This window comes from Thamnophis sirtalis, unplaced genomic scaffold (genome assembly GCF_051295495.1).
Source record: "Thamnophis sirtalis isolate CommonGarterSnake01/CBP01778 unplaced genomic scaffold, rThaSir2_p1.2 scaffold_1, whole genome shotgun sequence".
NCBI classification, from domain to species: domain Eukaryota; kingdom Metazoa; phylum Chordata; class Lepidosauria; order Squamata; family Natricidae; genus Thamnophis; species Thamnophis sirtalis.
The window spans coordinates 137,506,075-137,525,851 of NW_028261381.1; the positions used below are offsets into that span (position 1 = coordinate 137,506,075).

The 19,777-nt window shown below is 36.7% G+C and overlaps 1 protein-coding gene across 1 annotated transcript; it reads left to right on the forward strand.

The window, feature by feature from the left end:
- Positions 1 to 14,783: 14,783 nt before the first annotated feature.
- Positions 14,784 to 16,420, forward strand: FAM181A (family with sequence similarity 181 member A). Its single transcript, XM_014059032.2, has one exon. The coding sequence runs from the start codon at positions 14,849 to 14,851 to the stop codon at positions 15,773 to 15,775; it is 927 nt and encodes a 308-aa protein (XP_013914507.2). The 5' UTR covers positions 14,784 to 14,848; the 3' UTR covers positions 15,776 to 16,420.
- The last annotated feature ends 3,357 nt before the right edge of the window (positions 16,421 to 19,777 follow it).

Below are 19,777 nucleotides of genomic sequence, written 5' to 3' on the forward strand. Positions count from 1 at the left end.
ACACCACCTTGTAAGCTAATATACTATTGTCTGCCTCCAGTTTACTTAAGAGGAGGTACATGCCTTGTAATGCTAAGATTCAGAGTACATGCCCAACCTAAACATAGAAATATTGACAAAACCCTCCAGTAATCTAACTTTAAAAAGTGCTTGTGTAGAATCCTACTCTGCTCTTTGAGTTGGTGGTCCTGTGAGATTATGTAGGATTAGTTAACTGGGTAATAATCTACAGTGGGTTTGAGCAAGTTTGCAAGGGGAGGAAAGGAAAAAAAAATCACTATCCCATCCCTATTTCTCATAAAATTGTTGTTTTTATTTCATTATTCATTGAGCTTACTGATCAATAGGCAGATATTATTTTCATTCTATTTCCACATGAATAATGATGCAATTAGAGCCAAGTAAGTATTTATAAAATAGGACACAATGAAAAGTATTCATGGGCATCATTTTAATTACAGGGTAATACATCTACCTATTGTACTTAGATACCTTTATTTAAGGACAAACTAATTTCAAGGAAAGTATACCCCACTTCATTCCAAAAGTTTCCATTCATTGTTCCTTTGAATTTGAAGTGAATATAAATTAAGTTTCTTTATTATGCATAGGTCTTGATTTAGAATTAAGCATAATTTTGGAGTCTTCAAATATTTTCTATATCCTTACATGATGGTGTTGAAAAAACAAAAACAAAGGAGAAAGCTCCTCCTGGTGGCTGGAGATGTTATGTGTGTTTTCTTGTATTTTACATGCTGCTTTTCTGGCATATCAATCCCAGCTTCAGAACTAGGTTTAATGCAGTGTTTCTCAACCTTGGCAACTTGAAGATGTCTGGACGTCAACTCCAAGAGTTGAAGTCTGGGGAATTCTGGGAGTCGAAATCCAGACATCTTCAAGTTGCCAAGGTTGAGAAACACTGGTTTAATGGTTTTCTGTTCCATAGAATGGAGCTCTTTGTAAAACTGCAAGACTAGAGAAAATAAGGGAATCCACACAAAATTACTATTTTCAGAATTTCTGGGAAAACATGGTATCATATTGGTAGGAAAACATCATAGGAATTGAATGCAGATTACATGCCCGAAGTTATAATCTAAACTGTTTGTGTATGTTCATGTGTGTGTGTTCATCTCTATGTCTCTAGGTGAGAGATTTATATATATATATATATATATATATATATATATATATATATATAGATAGATAGATAGATAGATAGATAGATAGATAGATAGATAGATATAGATATAGATATAGATAGAGATATAGAGATATAGAGATATAGAGATATAGAGATATAGAGATATAGAGATAGAGATAGAGATAGAGATAGAGATAGAGATAGAGATAGAGATAGAGATATAGATATAGATATAGATATAGATATAGATATAGATATAGATATCACCTAGAGACATAGAGATGAACACATATATATGTGTGTGTGTGTGTTTGTGTGTTTGTGTGTGTGTGTGTGTGTGTTTTATTTGTGCTGATAAATAAATAAGGGAGACTAGTATAGATCTATTTCAAGCTATTTAGCTCTCATCAGCTAGCCATACCCTTACCCTTGATGAGAGCTAAATAGCTTGAAATATATCTATAGTAGTCTCCCTTTATTTATTTATCAGCACAAATAAAAAACACATATACACATATACAAAGGCAACAGTAAAAATATTGGGTTGTCTGTTGTGATGGACTCTTGTAACCAGCCGATTGACAGATGGAAGCAGTTAGCTTCCTCCCATAATTGGGGCTTACCAGGGGTTGTGATATATATATATATATATATATATATATATATATATATATATATATATATATATATATATATATATATATATATATATATATATATATATATATATATATATATATATATATATATATATATATATATATATATATATATATGTTATATTTATGCTGATAAATAAATATATATATACTTTTTTTTATATATATATATATATATATATATATATATATATATATATATATGTTATATTTATGCTGATAAATAAATATATATATACTTTTATATATATATATATATATATATATATATATATATATATATATATATATATATATATATATATATATATATATATATATATATATATATATATATATATATATATATATATATATAATATAAGAGAGAAAGAGTAAAAAATCCAAAATAGTGGGGGAATTCAGAAGCAAAAATGAATAGCTAAAGAATGGGTTTTACTACTGCAGTGTATACCAATAACAGCCAATGTAGAGTACATCAAAACACTTGCCATTAGAGAAAAGGAAGACTGTAAGGCAGGAAACAACATGCAATAGAGAAGATTTGCAGTTTTGTTAGTAGTGAGACAAACAGCCTGGAAGTAGAGAGAATTCCTTCCAATTCTTACATTTTTAGTTTTATACACAGTGGATTCTTGGAGATGATTCGCTTAGATCACGGGTGTCAAACTCACCACGTTACATTGCCATCACGTGACATTTCACGTTTTTCCCATTCGTGGAGCTGGGGTGGATGTGGCATGCATGTGATGTTTGATACCCCTGGCTTAGATGATCTCCAAGATCCCTACCAATCCTCCATATCAATGATTTCGAATTCTGTCAAAATTGATAACCATTCAGTTAAAAACAATGGGATGTTTGCCATACTGGCTTCTGAAACAAGGTCAAAATGCAGCTTTAAATGATTTAAATTTATAGTTGTTATAAATTAAAAATAAAAATAACTTGGTTTTGAATGTTAATAAAACAAAGGAGATCTTTGTTGATTTTAGAAAGAGCCGGCATAGTCATACTCCACTTTGTATCAAGACTGCAGCTGTGGAGGTGGTCAATAGCATTAAGTACAGGGCGGGGCATAACCTTTTCCTAGGGGGTCACAGCAACACTTGTAATAACAACACAAATAATTCATACACCATTCGAAAGCCCATCAAAAACTGAGTTTATTGACATGATTTAATAGTCAGTATGACCACCATTAGCCCTTCGAACAGCATTCAAACGAGGTGGATAAGAACACAACAAATCTTCAAACAGTTCCGTTCGATTTTCCAGATTTTTCAACACAGCTTCCAAATTCATTCTCAAAGTTTTAACCGAAACAAATTTAACATTTAATAGCTCATTCAATTCAGTTTTTTATGGGCTTTAAAATGAGGTGTCGCGGAAGTTGTAAACTGCTGTCGATCTTGCTGTGACCCCCTAGGAAAAGGTTATGCCCCGCCCTCTGGAAAATCTGGAAAATCGAACGGAACTGTTTGAAGATTTGTTGTGTTCTTATCCACCTCGTTTGAATGCTGTTCAAAGGGCTAATGGTGGTCATACTGACTATTAAATCGTGTCAATAAACTCAGTTTTTGATGGGCTTTCGAATGGTGTATGAATTATTTGTGTTGTTATTACAAGTGTTGCTGTGACCCCCTAGGAAAAGGTTATGCCCCGCCCTGTATGTGGGGACGCAGATAACTAACAATCTGACTTGGTCTCTTCATACATTATCTTTAGTGAAGCATGCAAACCAGCGTTTGCACTTCCTGTGTCAGATGAGGAGAGCACATCTTTCTCCTTCTGTCCTGGCCAGTTTTTACAGAGGTACAATTGAGAGTGTTTTAACAACCTGTTAAAATTGTATCAATGTTTGGTTTAATGGTAGCAGTGCCTGTCCATACAGAGCATAGTAAAAGCAGCTGAGAAAATCATAGGAAGCTCGCTTCCCATTATTCAGGATATTCTTTATAAGTGCTATAAGCTTAGAGCTAGAAGCACTGTTAGAGACCCCATACACCCACTTCATGGTCTGCTTCTATTGCTCCCCTCTAGAAGGGGGTTTCAAAGTGTTTAGCGCAGGACTACTAATAACAGCTTAATTCCTTATGCCATTCGTCTTATAAATTGGTAGGATCCTACCACAACCCCGCCATCTAAATGTATAGATTTAAACTAGATTGAGATGTTCATAATATATGTAATATATATAGGTATATGCATAATGATTGTCTTTTGAGAGCTGAATGCAATGTAATTTTATTTTAATGTATGCTGATCAGTGTACATTTAAAATGATAATTAAGTTCTATTCTATTCTCACATGTTTAATACATTCATTTTTTTATCATTTATGATATTTATGATATTACAATTTGGCTACAACTTTTGCAAGAGATCTTTAGGCTCATCTAAGTTTTCCAGGTCATAAGTGACCCTGGACTCAAAAGAAGTTTGATTGCTGGTGACACCAATGAGCCACGAGGTGAGTACTGATAGATTTAGAAAATAACACTAAAATGATTTATTATGGTTGTCACCCAGCCAAATGTTTAGTCTGGATTTGGCATTTTTGTCCACTTATTGAGTTCCTTCCCAAGGACTTGGTATAACAGATATTGTTTAACATTAAAGGTGTCATCACAGGATGTAAACTATTCAAAGTAAAGCTGCCTTTTGCAATTGATTGGTGGTGACCTTGACAATGCCTACAGTGTTCAAGTAGTGTTCCAGATGTTTTGGAATTGAACCCAAGGTGCCTATCACTATAGATACTATTTTTGCTTTCTTTTACCACACTCATTAATAATAATTGTTATTATTTAAACTTGTATGTCATCCAAATTGTTATTATTTAAACTTGTATGTCATCCAACTCTCAACTTTGCGAAACTCACAACAATAAAAATAAATAAAATCAAACGATAAATATAGCAGATGGCAAACATGATGAAATGTGGGATTTCACTCTTTCCTCATCTTCATGGCTCTTCAAAACAACAGCAGAATTAGAATCATTCAGATCTCAGGGAAACCTGTTCCAAACAGCAGGCACTATTACAGAAAAGGTGCCTTCTTCTGAAATTGTTTAACTGAAGGAACCTGAAACACGTCAACCCTGCAAGATCAAATTGGTCAGGCAGCTACTATGAGAGACAGACCTCAAGTAATCTGGCCCTATGTCGTGTAGAGCTTTACAGATAATAACTAGCACCTTCAATTGAACATGGAAGCAAACAGGCGACCATGCAGCCAATGTAGCCCACAAAGCAGAAATGTTATATGGGCATACTGAAGCATTACCTGTACTGCTTGTGCTATCTCATTTGAAACCAGCTGAAGCTTCTGAGTGATCATCAAGATCAGCTGCATGTAGAATCCATTGCAGAGGTCAAGACTAAGCATGAATGACTTTCGTCTGAATAACAATAGTAATAACTGAAAAACAACATGACTGTTAAACCACAGTATTTCAGAATAACTGGAAAAGAACATTAAGTACTTTATTTTCTGATTGATCAGGGATACTTGGAGAAAACTCAATTTTCCAACTTTTGCAAAATCAAGATTCTTAAATAGATTTTTCCTTAGTTTCTGGCTAAAGGTAAAAAGGTAAAATGTTTCCCTGTCAGTCATGTCTGACTCTAGGGCTCAGCGCTCATCTCTGTTTCTTGGTTGAGGGGTGGTCTCTGACTATAACAATTTTTTTTAAAAAAAATAAAAATGCAAAGAAGTAAATAGCCTTGAGGAAAGTATTTAAATAAAAGAAGTTAGATAAAGAATTTTCACAAAGGGTTAAATGCAGGGGTGGGTTTCAACCGGTTCGCGGCGGTCCCCGCGAACCGGTTGGTCAGTGAACCCGGAAGTAAGTAACTTCCGAGAACGGCGAACGGCCCACCCGCCCACCCATGCTCCTTACCGGTCTTTGAAGGCTTCTGCGCTTCCATGTAGGCGCATGGCACATACAGCGCCTGCGCGAGTCTCCGCAAGTAGCTGGAGCATCGCACAGGCGCTAAGACGCATGCGTGAACTGCGCCCATGCACGAGGACGCCGCCGGCCCTGTTCCAACCGAACCGGTTGGAACGGGATTATTAACCCACCCCTGGTTAAATGCTGTGATAAAATTCACAGACTTGGGCTTTGCCAGATTCCATAAATGGAGGAAGATGAATACCTATCATTTGAAGACAAGATCTTGCTCTTGTGCCTTCTGCTACTAGATAATTCTTTCCAATTTGATTTCTATTGGCTTTTAAAAAAATGTAGTGCATCACCTATAACTGACCTTCAGTTTGCTTTTTATAAAAATTAGCTATGTGACTCTCAAAATGGCAAGAGATCTGTGACAGAACTGAATCCATTATATCCCAAAATCTGAAAGCAGCATTATCTATTTTTTTTTGTCTCAACAATCCTCTCTAACCTGAAAGGCAGTTATGGTTATACAACATAAAGCCTAACATTGTTTGTGCCTCTTCTTATATTCCATTTTAAGGATGATAATTTAATTACTACTTTATCAGCCCTTCCCCCTCCATTTCCACCCCTCCTGAATTTTTGGTACTGAGAAAGATTGTTCAAAATGCTTACTAATGATAAAGGGATTATCTGTAGATTTCACAGTTCTTGTTATAGATCAATATATGTAACTTATATATTTTTTAAAAAGTGATTGCACAGCCCATTCCAGTATTCTATTATCTCATTCTGAATAATGCTCAGAGGTTGCTGTGCATTATACTGAAAGATGCCACCGTAACTTACTAACAATTTATTTTCAAAGTAAGAACCACTTACTTGCAAAATTGTATTTTTGAAATGTTCTCATTGCATTTTAAAAGTAGATTTAATGTAATTCCTTCCTACATTATGGTTGCCTTGAAATTAAATATCTCATTTAAAAAACAACCCTATTCTAATCACATTTTGTTAAAAATAAGATGAGTTAAAGAAGAGGGCGGACAGTATCTGACTGGAAACCAAGTTCTTATTATTTTCCTTTCTTTTTTCTCTTTTACTTTTTAGATATTTTGTTAAATTTACTTGGTCTACTGTGTATGTGTACATGTATATGCTGAGCCAGTTTGGTCTAGTGGTTAAGCCACCAGGTAAGAATTCAGGAGATTATGCGTTCTAGTCCTACTTTAGGCATGGAAAATTAGCTCCGTGCTTTGAGCCAGTCACACTCTGCCACTCCATATCATTTCACAGGGTTATTGTTGTGGGGATAATAGGAGGAGGAAGGAATATTGGGGATATTCACTGCCTTGAGTTATTTTTAAAAATAATGAAAGTGGGAAGTAAATAAAGTAACAGATTTTATTATTAAGGGATTAGATTAAAACTATGATTAAACAATCAATATTGTGATATGTGTTATAATAGTTTTTTAATGTTATATTTAACTTCAGATGAAAATAATGACACTCTAAATAGTAATTAATATTGACAGATTGTCAATAAATGTAGATATTATACACACACACATATCTACACACAAAACTATGATTTTTAATATAAGGTAAATATATGAATCTATTTCTTGCAGAGATTGCTAAATGTGATGAATAATTTAATTATTTTAAAAGTTATTCATTAACATTAAAGTCCAGACCCTCTTCCTTGTGAATGAATGATTGAAAGAAATGAAAAATGTTTGCCACAATTTAAAAAATGCTAAATGGGTTTGTCCTGTAAAGTGTGTGTGTGTGTGTGTGTGTGTGTGTGTGTGTGTGTGTGTGTGTGTGTGTGTGTGTATTCCAATCTTTGCATACCAAAATACCCAGGAGGCCAGTTTTTAGAGGAATGACATGTCAGATATGAAATGACTCTACAGCTGGTCCCTGTCTGCATGCTGGGAAGGCATGTGGAGACATTTTTTCAACTGCTGTATGACTTTGACAGTCTCACAGTTAAAATGATGTATCATTCTTATGGCTTTCCTCAGTAGATGCTTCAAAGTGCACCAGACATTCCAAGTGGAGTGCCCTATTGTTAATTGTTTCTTTCAGATGTACATTGAGATGAACATGGCCAAAGCAGAGAGGAACAAAGGGGTTCCAATGGCCTCTTTGGGAAGACCCCGTGCAGCTCAACCTGAGTCTGACCTTGAAAGAGTTTCCTTTATTCAGAATATAGTGCTCTTGACTTCAGTGCCTTATTATCAATCAGCTACAGGGGAACTGGAACTCTAAAAGAAGAAATGTTGAGAGGAAAGACCCCAAATGTGTCTCTGCAGCACTATGTCATACTTTAATGGACTAGGCTGGGAGGGGACCTTATAATTATAAGTAAATTAAATCCTAGATTTAAAAAAACATTAGGATTAGAATATGCTTTGTTTGTTTTCATTAATCTTCTGCTAATGCTAGCTCAAAAACTTAATACAGAAAAATCATTTGTAATACCAATTGCTGGGTCTCATAACTGGAGGGGACGAATCAGCATACAGGGAAGAAGTCCAGAAGGTGCTCAAGAAACAACTTATATTTAAATACTAGCAAGACAAAGGTGACAGTGCTAGATTTCCGGAAGCACAGAGAGGAACCTGCCTCATTGTATATCAAGGGGGACTGTGTGAAGAGGGTTTCCTCTTTTAAATTCATGGGAGTGCTTTTTAGTCAAGATCTCACCTGGAAAAACAACACGTCCCTGGTGATTGGAAAGGCTCAACAGAGACTTCATTTCCTTAGAGTCCTGCGAAAAAATCAGGTGGAACAACGGCTAATGACCTCTTTCTATCGGTTCACCATAGAAAATGTCCTCATATATTGTATTATAGTATGGTATGCTGGTTTAACAGCTGCGGACAGGAAGGCACTACAGAGTGTGATCAATTCGGCACAAGAAACCATTGGTTGCCCTCAGACACCACTGGATGACATCACCAGATCTCACTGCTTTAGCAGAGTAAGGAAGATACTCAGAGATGATTCATACCCTGGTCAGTGTCTCTTTGCACTTCTACCATTGAGCAGAAAACATCAAAGTCTAGCCAGCCAAACAAATAGATTTAAAAATAGTTTCTATCCTTGGGCTCTCAGACTTTTAAATACAACCAGAATCATTCCATGCACACGCGGAAACATATTACTAGTTTTTTATTTTCTTTCTTTTTTTGTTTCTGCTATAATTTTGCACCAGTGAGGCTAAAACCAATTTCGTTGTATTTATTTTGTACAATGGCAATAAAGGCTATACTATACTAGTAGCTAAATGGCAGCAAGACAATTTAACAAAATGAGTTGTTCTCCCTTTTATTTATTGCAGAATACTGGGAAACAATTTTGCTACTAAAGCCAATTTTTAATGGTATTTTTTCCCATTTGAAATGACCAGCTAAGCCTCCACTGAATGGAAATGTAGAGCAGTCATGAATTAGAAATAAATAGAGAAACATGCATACCTATGTCATGATATTATGTCTTCTATCAGCCCAAGTGTCAACTATCATCCTCACTGTCAACCATAAAATGGCTCTAGGGATTATCCTTATATATTTTCTTACTGCTTTGTATTCCCCCTTATATAATTACTAATTGTTTTATTTAGTTGAAACTTATGGGGGAGTTGAATTTGGAATTGACTTGTAAGTCAGAATTGTTATAGTCCTCACAACAGCATGTCCCCTAGCAATGCAATATTTGGAATATAACAAGTTCGTACCTAGTTGATATTTACTTTACTACATTCTCATGCACTCATATTGTACATGACTCTTGATATATATTAAAATTGAGATATTTATATTGTACTCATATTGAGATATTTATATTGCACTCATATTGTACATGACTCTTGATATATATTAAAATTGAGATATTTAGTTATCAACTTTCTAATTAAGATAACTTGGAAATTCATAACATTTGCAATTACTCTAAATCTTAAATTGGTCTAATAAAAGTATTGCATCAATGTTTTTTTTTTAAATCATAGCCCTGATTACTATTGGTTTTTTTAACCATACATTTGGTAACTGAGTTATTCTTTCCAAACAATTTCTCCTCTTCAGATATTGCAAGTTTGCATTTTTTTATTTCTATAATATCCCTTAGGAAATATGAATTACTGTGTATAAGCCAAGTACATCCAAATGAATTCAGTTCAGAAATAGAGAAACAAGATCTTAAAATGCAAATTAAACTCTGAAATAATGAGAATACAAAAGCATAGCCAAGAGATGTTGGACACAGCAATACTGAATATTACTAAGCTCCTTCATGGTTTCCAAGTTGCAGGTTTTCCAAAGGAAGCTATAAAGGCAATAATAAAGGTTGATTTAAATATTTATTTTATTGGTCATGAGTATTTCAATCAGCTGACTTATTATCTGTCTTCTATGTTCCATGAGATTTTTTTCTGCTTTCCCATGGTTTCTGAATTTGTATAAACATTTTGTACTTTTTCAAGCTATTTAAAAAAAAAACACTGAGGGTCAGATTGAAATAATATAGAAATTGAAGTAAAAAAATAAACAACCAAGCAAACAAAATTCTCTATATCCTTTTTAGTTATTCATTTTACTATGTTTTATGTTTATGTTTCCGTTTTCTTTGTTCTGGTATATTTCAATTATTGCTGTATTTTCTATTGCCTAATTATGTACTTTTATATGTGTAATACTTAGAAACTCATTTTTATAGGTTTCTTATATTTGTAAATAGTAAATAATGTAATATAACAAAGTTTAACTAGTACCATATAGGAGGGAAAGCTTATACAATCTAAGGGTGGAAAACTAGAGATCTGAGACTAAAACTAGCCTCAAAGAAAACAACAAAGTTCCTAGTGATTTATTGTTTCTACACACATGTACACATGGTTTTGTATTTCAGTCACTTTTTCCAAAGGGCTTGTTGTTTTTGTTTGCAATATAAACAATAAAAGAGACTCTTCCATATTAAAAGGTTTCCTGCACCTGCCAAGGGAAAAGTGAGTACCCGAGACATGTCTATTGATGTTCTCACTGGGAGAGAGAGGACAATAAATCCATTGCTTACATTTTTGCAGCAGCTAGATGAGCTTGTAGGCAAAAAACTGTTTTGAAGCAAGTCTGCAATAATCAACATCTGTTTGACTGAACTACGTCTTCTCTCTGGCAGTCACTGGTGGTGGGAAAATGCTGAAAAGATTGCAGAAAATTTGATTTGAAGAATGGATCTTTTCTTAATTAAAGTCCTTTAAAACCTATTAGTCTTCTTCTACCACATTTAGATTAACAACAACCACCACCACCAATGTCTGGCTTAATTTGCAGAAACAAGTAGAGAAGTTCTTGCAATGCAATGAATGAAACTACTGCAACTTATTTCCAATAGAGTTTAGTGCAACCTGTATTCACTCAAGTTACCATAACTTTCAAATTTTATCCCACCAGCTGCTACGTAGACAGTTGCCTGATTGCAAACATGTTCATCACATAGCTTTTAAACAACTTTGAATCAACATTAAAGAAATTATCTGTTGTTTTTGTGTAATTTTCATAGAAAACAGAGAGTTTTATTATTACAGAGATTCTACTGCAAAGAATTTATACCCAGTAATCACTAAATCTTATATGATCATCAACATCACTAGTATTATTTCAATTATCTGCAAAGGAGACTAGAAATAAATTTAAGGACTTTGATTTTTTTTCTTATAAAACAACTGATAGAAGCAGCATTGGCAAACTTTTTATGTAACTTTTTATTGTTTGTTATATGTTTTTACACAAAGGAATCTGACATAAAATTTAAAGTATTCAAATAAGAGCTGACATTGTTTGAAATTATTCAGGTTGTCCTCTTGGTAAGCAGAAAAATAAAATGTATTTTGGTGCCAATCTTGGATCAGCCTGTTAGCACACAATTTCCTGGCATTTCAATATTACTTGTTGAATTATTTCAACATTATTTTTTGTGTTGATTCTTAACTTACTTGAAATTGCGAACTTTTTTAATATAGTAAGGCTATATTATAAGGAGGAAAATACAAATGAAATACTTGTACCAATAGGTTTACGAGATTTTAAATATCAAAAATTATACTTACCTAAGAGTTGCTTTATTTTCTTAGTCGTTTACAAAATCTAACTTTGCAATTCAGTGTCTGATTCTTTAGAAATTAATCCCACATATATCAGTGATATTCACTTATCAGCAAATAAGGATAGGGTCTTCCTGCTATTATTGTTGCGGTTGTACCAGTGTTCTTCTAAAGTATCATTTCATTATTCAGTAGTTTGGTTTTTCTCCTATAGAAATATGAACTGACAAGTGATTGCTTAAAAACCCTTTCAAGTTCTAGAATTTAACTATATTTATGCTGTTTGTGCTAAAATTGGCAACAGTTGGATTTGTGTCTGCTCCAGCATTGGTTGTGGATATGCTGCATTGCTAGTTGGCTTTATTCCTGAATGTCTAGCATTTCTGAAATTCACTCAGGGCAACTCTCTCTCTTTCTCCTTTCCTATTCTTAAAGACCTCTGTAGGGATAACCCACAGTGTGGGGACTCAATGCTTTAGCATGCTATTAAGTTATTGCCACCCCTAAGGACAACTCTGCAAGGAGGATGAGGACTCACATAACTCTGAATCAATAAAGGAAGCAGCTCAATTAGCATTTCACATGCTTTTCTTCCCTCTCTTCTTACCTTCCCTGCAGTGGGCATGCTTTCCCCTTAAAGGATTGTCCTGTTTCTGCTCATTGCCAGCGTTGGCAGGGTGACAGTAGTCGAGTGTGCAAACTTGTGCTATTGTCCCCAGGCCAGGGGGAGTCATGGAGACCCACTAATATGACACAGGAAAATGTTTGCTGATGGCAATTCTATGGGCTTTGTCTAACTCTTTCTCCATCATGACGACTCGATTTAAGTCTCTAACTGTTTGACTACAGATGCAAGAGTACTATCCAACTCCATCCTTTTGTCCTGGTAGTTTGAATGGGTAATTCAGCTTTTGTGTGGCTCAATTGAGGGGGCAAACATAAAGACAAGATTCTTGAGCGCTCAAGCTTCTTTTCCATGGATATCTGCACATCTCTTTAGAGATTTGTTCTTTTCTTACCTTTTTCTGACATCACCCTCCCTTTAAGTGGGGGAAAATGCCTGATCAAGAACAGTTTAAAAAGTAGGCTAGCCAGGTCTTCCAAACTAGCATTGTCCAGTGTTACTCAAGCATGGTTACTGCCAGTCTTCAGACAGCTTTGGAGTAGTTTAGAGAAAAGAGCCTCAACAAGCTTTCTTTACTCATCCTCAGCATATCATGTTTGGTTGTGTTTTAAAAAGGGGGAGGAGGGGGTTGGAACAGAAAGAATGGTAGGAATCACAGGGAAATGATCGTATTTATTAGCTGTCTTTCTGTGGCTGTCCCCATGGTGACTATTTGTGATGGCAAAGAATGTGAGAACAGGGAGCCTAATGCCTGATTGGGATGCTTTGTATTTGGCAAAGTGGCTTCTGATTGGCCTGAGAAAGCCTCCTAACTAGAAGGGCTTGATATTCATTCAGCTTACTCAAGTGCTGCAAAACACTCACAGGGTCCGGCTGCTTCTCTAAAGGTTGGTAGTATCTAACCTATGTAACAAGATTAGCTGGTGAGCTGCTTCTTCTCTACCACAGAGTTACAGTAACACTCAATGTTTGAGAGAGAATCTTGCTGGGAAGGGTGTAATTTAACTTGGAAGGCCATGAAAATGGTGCATATATATCTACTCAAAGGTTAAATGCTACCTGTTGAGTAAGATTAACTAGTAGGGCCACAGTCACAGCAAGTATAAGACTGGAATGAGGGAAACAGAATATATTGAGGTATATAGCAATGATTGTACATATGGTATAATTGTATTATCAAGCTGTAAATTTGTAGGATAATTCTAAACAAATATGTATACAATACTGCAAGACCTTTGTGGAGTTCATGATCCTGCAGGAGAGAAAAGCATTTGAAACAATGTATATATTGAATGGATTAATTATTTGAAACAAATGTCTGTCTCACTTCTGCAGGTCTGCCTTTGTGCCCAGCATATTTTAGTGTTTGCGTATTTTATATATATATTATGTGGGGGAGAGAATGAGAGAGTAATAGAGAAAGAATATTCAGGCATTTAAAGCCTAAAATCCTAAACATGTTTATCTGGATCCACTGTATACATTAACAGTTTATACAATTGCATTATTAAGCTAAAAGAGTTTTGGGGTATATGTGAAGTTGTAATTAATAGTGTTAAAACTGGGGGGTTTTGTGCAGAGCTGAGTGTAAATGAATATGATCATTGCAGATATGTGAAAAGGAATGCGAGTTATTTCTTCAGGAATTGTCACGTGCGAAAGTAAAAAGGCATTTTAGTCTTTGTTACCCTATTTGTGCAGACATGTGGAATATCAATGAGAGGACAGAAGGTAGAGCTGTGCTTTTTAATACTATGTTAAAACTGAATACAAGCGGGTAAACAATGAAAAAAAACTTTTTTGAGGACTTTACAATATACAATATAACTTTTATAAGATGAAAAATATAATTAGCCACCAGTATTGTGGGAGTCGACACATCACTGAAAGCATTCATAAATGCATCTGCATCCCTAACAAAGATACTTTTAGACGAAGTTTTTAATCAAGCATTCACTCTGCCTCATCCTTGAGTTCCAGGAGAGGTCCACCCTGTTTTTAATCTGTATCTTCCCAGTGATTTTTTATCTCTCTGACTCTTTTTTTTTTCCGTTACCAGAGGGGGGGAAATCAAGAAACCAAGAGAAGGCGCAGCGCATTTTGATCAATTAACGCTTGGAACGGTCTTTTTGGAAGCCTCCGGTATGGCGTGAAAGCACAATCTGGAGAGAAATGCCTGCGGGTGGCTGGCTACCTATGTTACCCATCTTCCATCTGGCAAAAGCGGCCCGATGTTCCTGCCAAGGATAAACATTCCCCGTCATCCCATTTAGCCTCAGAGAACCGACCGTCGCCTCGGGTTAGGCTGTTCTCAGGCGCGCGACCGCTCTGAGGGAGCCAACCCTTTCATGGACGGGCCCTCCTTCTTCCTCGCCTCTTCGTATCCGCGGCCGGGCTGAGCGATGGCTTCGGCAGACAGCGAGGTGAAAACCCTCCTCAACTTCGTTAACTTGGCTTCCAGCGACATCAAGGCCGCCCTGGACAAGTCGGCCCCCTGCCGCCGCTCCGTGGACCACAGGAAATACCTGCAGAAGCAGCTCAAGCGCTTTTCCCAGAAATATTCCCGCTTGCCCCGCTGCCACCACCACCACCTGCAGCCGCAGTTGCCTCCCGCTCGGGAGCGGAGACCGCCTGAAGGGAGGGCACGAGGTCTCAGCCCCGAGAGTTCGCTAGGCCGAGGCCACGCGGCCTCCGGGGCGTCCAAGGGCGACAAGGCCTCCAAGGCCCCAGAGCGCCTGGGCGGTGAGGAGAAGCAGCAGCAGCAGCAGGCAGGGATTTCGGAGGCAGGAGCCAGGCCCGACCAAGTACCCATGAGGAAAAGGCAACTGCCCGCTTCTTTTTGGGAAGAACCCCGGCCTACTCCGGGCTCCCCCGGTGTTGTCAGTGGCGTGATCTTTCCAATGGGAGTTTGCTCGTCGCCCTCTTCTTCCTCGTCATCCTCCAAAGACCTGCCTCCTTACGAGGGAAAGAAAAATAAAATAGGCCTCGACGGCGGCAGCGGCGGCACTGGCGCGGTTCTCGAGAGCCCCCCGCGCAGGCCAGAGGCCGAGGCCGCCCTCAAGGGACTGAGGACCTGGGGCTGCTGTCCATTTCAGTACCACGGGCCACAGGCCTCCCCCGGTGTCTACCCGCCCCCGCTGCCGGCCGCCCTGCCCCCTTTGGCTCCCTTCTCGGCTTTGGGTTTGTGGCGGAAAGATGCGCCTTCCCCGACGGAGGGCGAGCCTTTCTGCCAGCCAGGGCAGAAAGTGTATCGGCCTGTAGTGTGGAAGCCCATCCCCACCAAGCCTGCCGCGCCGCCCCTCATCTTTAGCGTCTTTAGTTATCTTTAGCTGTAGCAGCTCCCCTCAGCTTGCAAGGACGTCAATCATCAGGTTACTTACAGTGCTGATTTTGAAACAGTGCCTTAGGCTACTTCCAGACCTTGAAAAAAAACAGCTGATCTACTCTTTAATCTCAGGTCCCCCTGCTCTGGAGGTTCATCAGGGAATACAAAAAACCCAGGAAAGTGTGGAAGGGTGTTGAAATCAACCCAGTGTTGATGTATCAGGTCTCCTGCTAGGATATGTTCTCTTGGGGAACTTGGGCCAATTATCTCCGAACTTGATCTACCTGGCAAAGATGTTGTGAAGGCAAAGTATGCATGTGTGGAATTTAAAATATATACCCCTTGAGTTATTTGAAAAAGGGCCAGGATAAAAAAAAGTGGTAGACTAATTAATAAAATTAAAAATAAACCACACTTTAGTTTGGTGGTTGACTGCCCCTGCCTGAGGTAGCAAGAAAGAATTAATAACAAATTGTGAATAATGAAATTATTCAAGGGGCAGGGGCTTGTCTTGTCTGCACTGCTAAAAAAAAAGGTCATGTAAGAAAATGTAATACACACTTTTGTAAATAAGGATACTGTTCTTTTTTCTTGACATGTAAATAGCAAGACTGTTGTAACAAACAAAAATAAATCCCATACAGTTTTTCCTTTGAGTCTCCACTGTTAAAATGTCTTTAAGTGGAAAAGTGTTATCTTTTTTGGAAGAAAGAAGAGAATTGTTTTACTCTTGTGTAAATGCATCAATTGTTTTTAAACTATAGCCCATGTCTTGTTAATTCTGGATAGGTAGCTCTGTTAGCAAAATTCTCCTTGGTTGTTTTTAGCTGAATAATTCTATGAAATTTGGTCATTTAAAAGCCAGAAGCTTTGTACTACTCTATGTGAAGCAATCATTTATAGTAAGGCTGAAAATAATTACTTTATTATTTATATATTTTAGTAGTACAGAGTAAATAATATGGGATTTTTTTTCTATGACAAGGATATTCCTGTCAATATGAAAAAGATTTGTATGTAAAAAAAACACTTAGGTTCATTTCCTTAATTTCTAAATCAAAGTGCTCTAGGTAGCAGGTATTAGAAATGTACTGACTGAACTAGACCAGTTACAGTAAGCAGCTTTAGATGAACCAATAAAACTGCCGTACAATTAACCTTTGAGAAGTAGGGAAGCAGAATAATAGCAGAATAAATGCTATTTTGAAAACTACTTTACACTTTAAATATTTCACTTGTGATTCAGCTTTCTTTTGAAAATACCACTTGCATGAGCTGGCAAGAGACGAATAAACTAAGCTACTAATAAATGAATTTCCAACTATGTATACGTAACGTAGCTTTGTTTGAGCTGCAAATCCAATGATATGAAACATATCTTAACCAAAAGTGGACTGGACTTGGAAATATTGAAAATAGATGAAATACAGGTATCTTGCAAAAGTGAGGTTTTGTTCTTTTCAAAAGGTATTTTTAAAAGGAATCTATATAACTTTGTTTAAAGAAAATATGCATTTGAATACTAAGTTTTGATAGGCATTAGCACAATGTCTTGTGGTCTTCCCAGAGGCTCCCACTTGCCTTCAGTATAAAAAGGATATCTCCTATTATTTGATCCAGCACTTTTTTTGTAATTTTAATAGCCCTATTGCACAGGAGTCACAGGTGTTGAATAACGTGGCCTGTATTCTGTTTATTTCCCCACTGAGTTATTCATTTCATTAATATGGAATAACATTTAGGGAAAATGGCTACCATTTATATACTATACCTACCTATTTTTCATATTAATTTTTCAGCATAAATTTCCAATGTTGCTGATTATTATAATACCTTTCAAATTTCTCTTTTTTTAAGCAACTTGATTATGTCAGGATTAGTTTCTTCAATGTTTGTTGTGTATATTCTCCACACTCCAGAGTTTTCCCATTGGAACGATGGCATATGATGTTGCAATTGAAAAGTTTAGATTTATCTGTAAGAATTTTTTCTTACTCTTTCAAGGAACTATTTAAGAATAACTACACTTTACTTTATTACCTTTTGGAGATTGTGGCAAACCAAATATATATTAGAACATATACAGGTAGCAATAGCCCTTAGACTTATATATTGCTTCACATTGTTTTACAGCCCTCTCTAAGTCAGGGGTCCCCACTACCCCCACCCTCATCTGTGGACTGGCACCGGTCCATGGCATGCCAGAAACTGGGCCATGCAAATTAATGAAGTCCCATTCACAGGATGCAGGCAGCACATGAAACCACACCCTTTCCGGTCCAGAACCAGTCTTTGGTGTTCAAAAGGTTTGGAGCCCTTCTCTAAGTGGTTCACAGAGTCAGCATATTGCCCCCAACAATTTTAGCCCTCATTTTACTGACCTCAGAAGGATAGAAGGATGAGCCGGCCTTGAGCTGGTGAGAATCAAACTGCTGAACCTGCTGACAGTTGTCACTCAGCAGAATTAGCCTGCAGTACTGCATTCAAAACTTTGTGCTGCTACCACTAGTCCTTATTTAGCAAGTACAATAGGGACTAGAAATGTGGCTGTATGCAAAGAGATTGCTAATTGAAAGTGTGACTATCAATATCTTACTTTAACTTCCTTTGCTTTATAGACGTAGAAAGCTCATAAACATGGGGATTGATCACAAAATTACTTTTTTATTACTGTGGTGAGGCAGTCACTAAATGAGGAGTGCTGTAGTGTGCACCTGTATTTCATGAGCTCAAATCTAAGTATAAAGAAATTAACAATACTGTGCTTACTATATAGAATAAGAACAGCTATGATGTGGTTTTAACAACAACATGTTCTGTTTGCAAGAAATTCTCCCCTATATAGGGTTGTACTGACCTATTCGAAAAGAATTATACCTTCAGTGTTCTTCCTGTATGACTGCACATGTATCAAATAATATGCCTTCAAAAAAATTTAAAATGAAAACAGTTGTAAAGATACTAAACTCTTAAATTTTTCTTTGTGCCTTTTCCATGCAAATAAGTGTATGATTTAAAGAGACTCTCTTGGTCACTTGTGATAAGTGAAAATAACACTATGGGACTAGACAATGATATTTTAATTAACTAGAGAAAAAGATCACTTTCTTTCAGGCTTTCAATGTGGGCCTATATGCTGGTAAAAACAGAATTTATCAGGGCTTACATTTCAGTGCCATGTTCTGTGTTGGGTGTGGGAAGTGGAACAGATATCTTAGGAGACATATTCCATAGTATGTCATTGATTGGGATTCTGGCATCTGATGTCTGCTTAAATTTACTACATCATCTGAAATATTATTTGATACATCAAGCAGAGTCAGTGTACACATAAACCTGTTTTTATTTCAACATCCCTATTTACTCTAGGAACTTTCCTACTCAATAGTAATAGTAGAAGAATCGGCAAGCACAATGTTTTATAAAATCACTAGAGAAGGCAACTCATGTAGCACTCTATGAATGCATAACATTTACACAATATCAGATAAATATTTAATTGAACTTATGTTTATAAATTAGAGTTAGAGAAACATGGTAGCCAAATGTACCTGGAAAAGCAGTTTCCATTGCGGGGGTCTGATAAATTATATTGCATTAAACTTTTACAGGCCACATTTATCTAGATCTTCCCTCTCACACATGTATTTTGTTTAACATATATGTAGTGTGTGTACTCAGGGACGTGCAGTCACTAGAGGCAAGGGAGGCGGGGCCTCACCAGTCTCCTCAGAGAAAGAAAGGATTTTAAATAATTTTCTTAAAATAATTAAAGCCAGGGTAGTTGCTACCAGATTTCAAGTCACAGTGGCTTGGTGTCTGCTCTCAGTATTAACTAGGAGGAGGCCAGAGAACTAGGGGCCTCTTTTGCCTAAGGAATTTTTCGCCTTTTAAGAGTTAAGCAAGGGTTAACAAGCTAAGAATTCTTTATGCAAATGAGGCACGTATTCTCTCGCTGCCTGTAGAGGGCATTTTTAGAGGCTTTTTATAGTTCTCTGGGAGCAAC

Excerpts from the sequence above, each read along its gene's own strand:
- FAM181A (XM_014059032.2), top strand. The coding sequence starts at position 14,849 with ATGGCTTCGGCAGACAGCGAGGTGAAAACCCTCCTCAACTTCGTTAAC.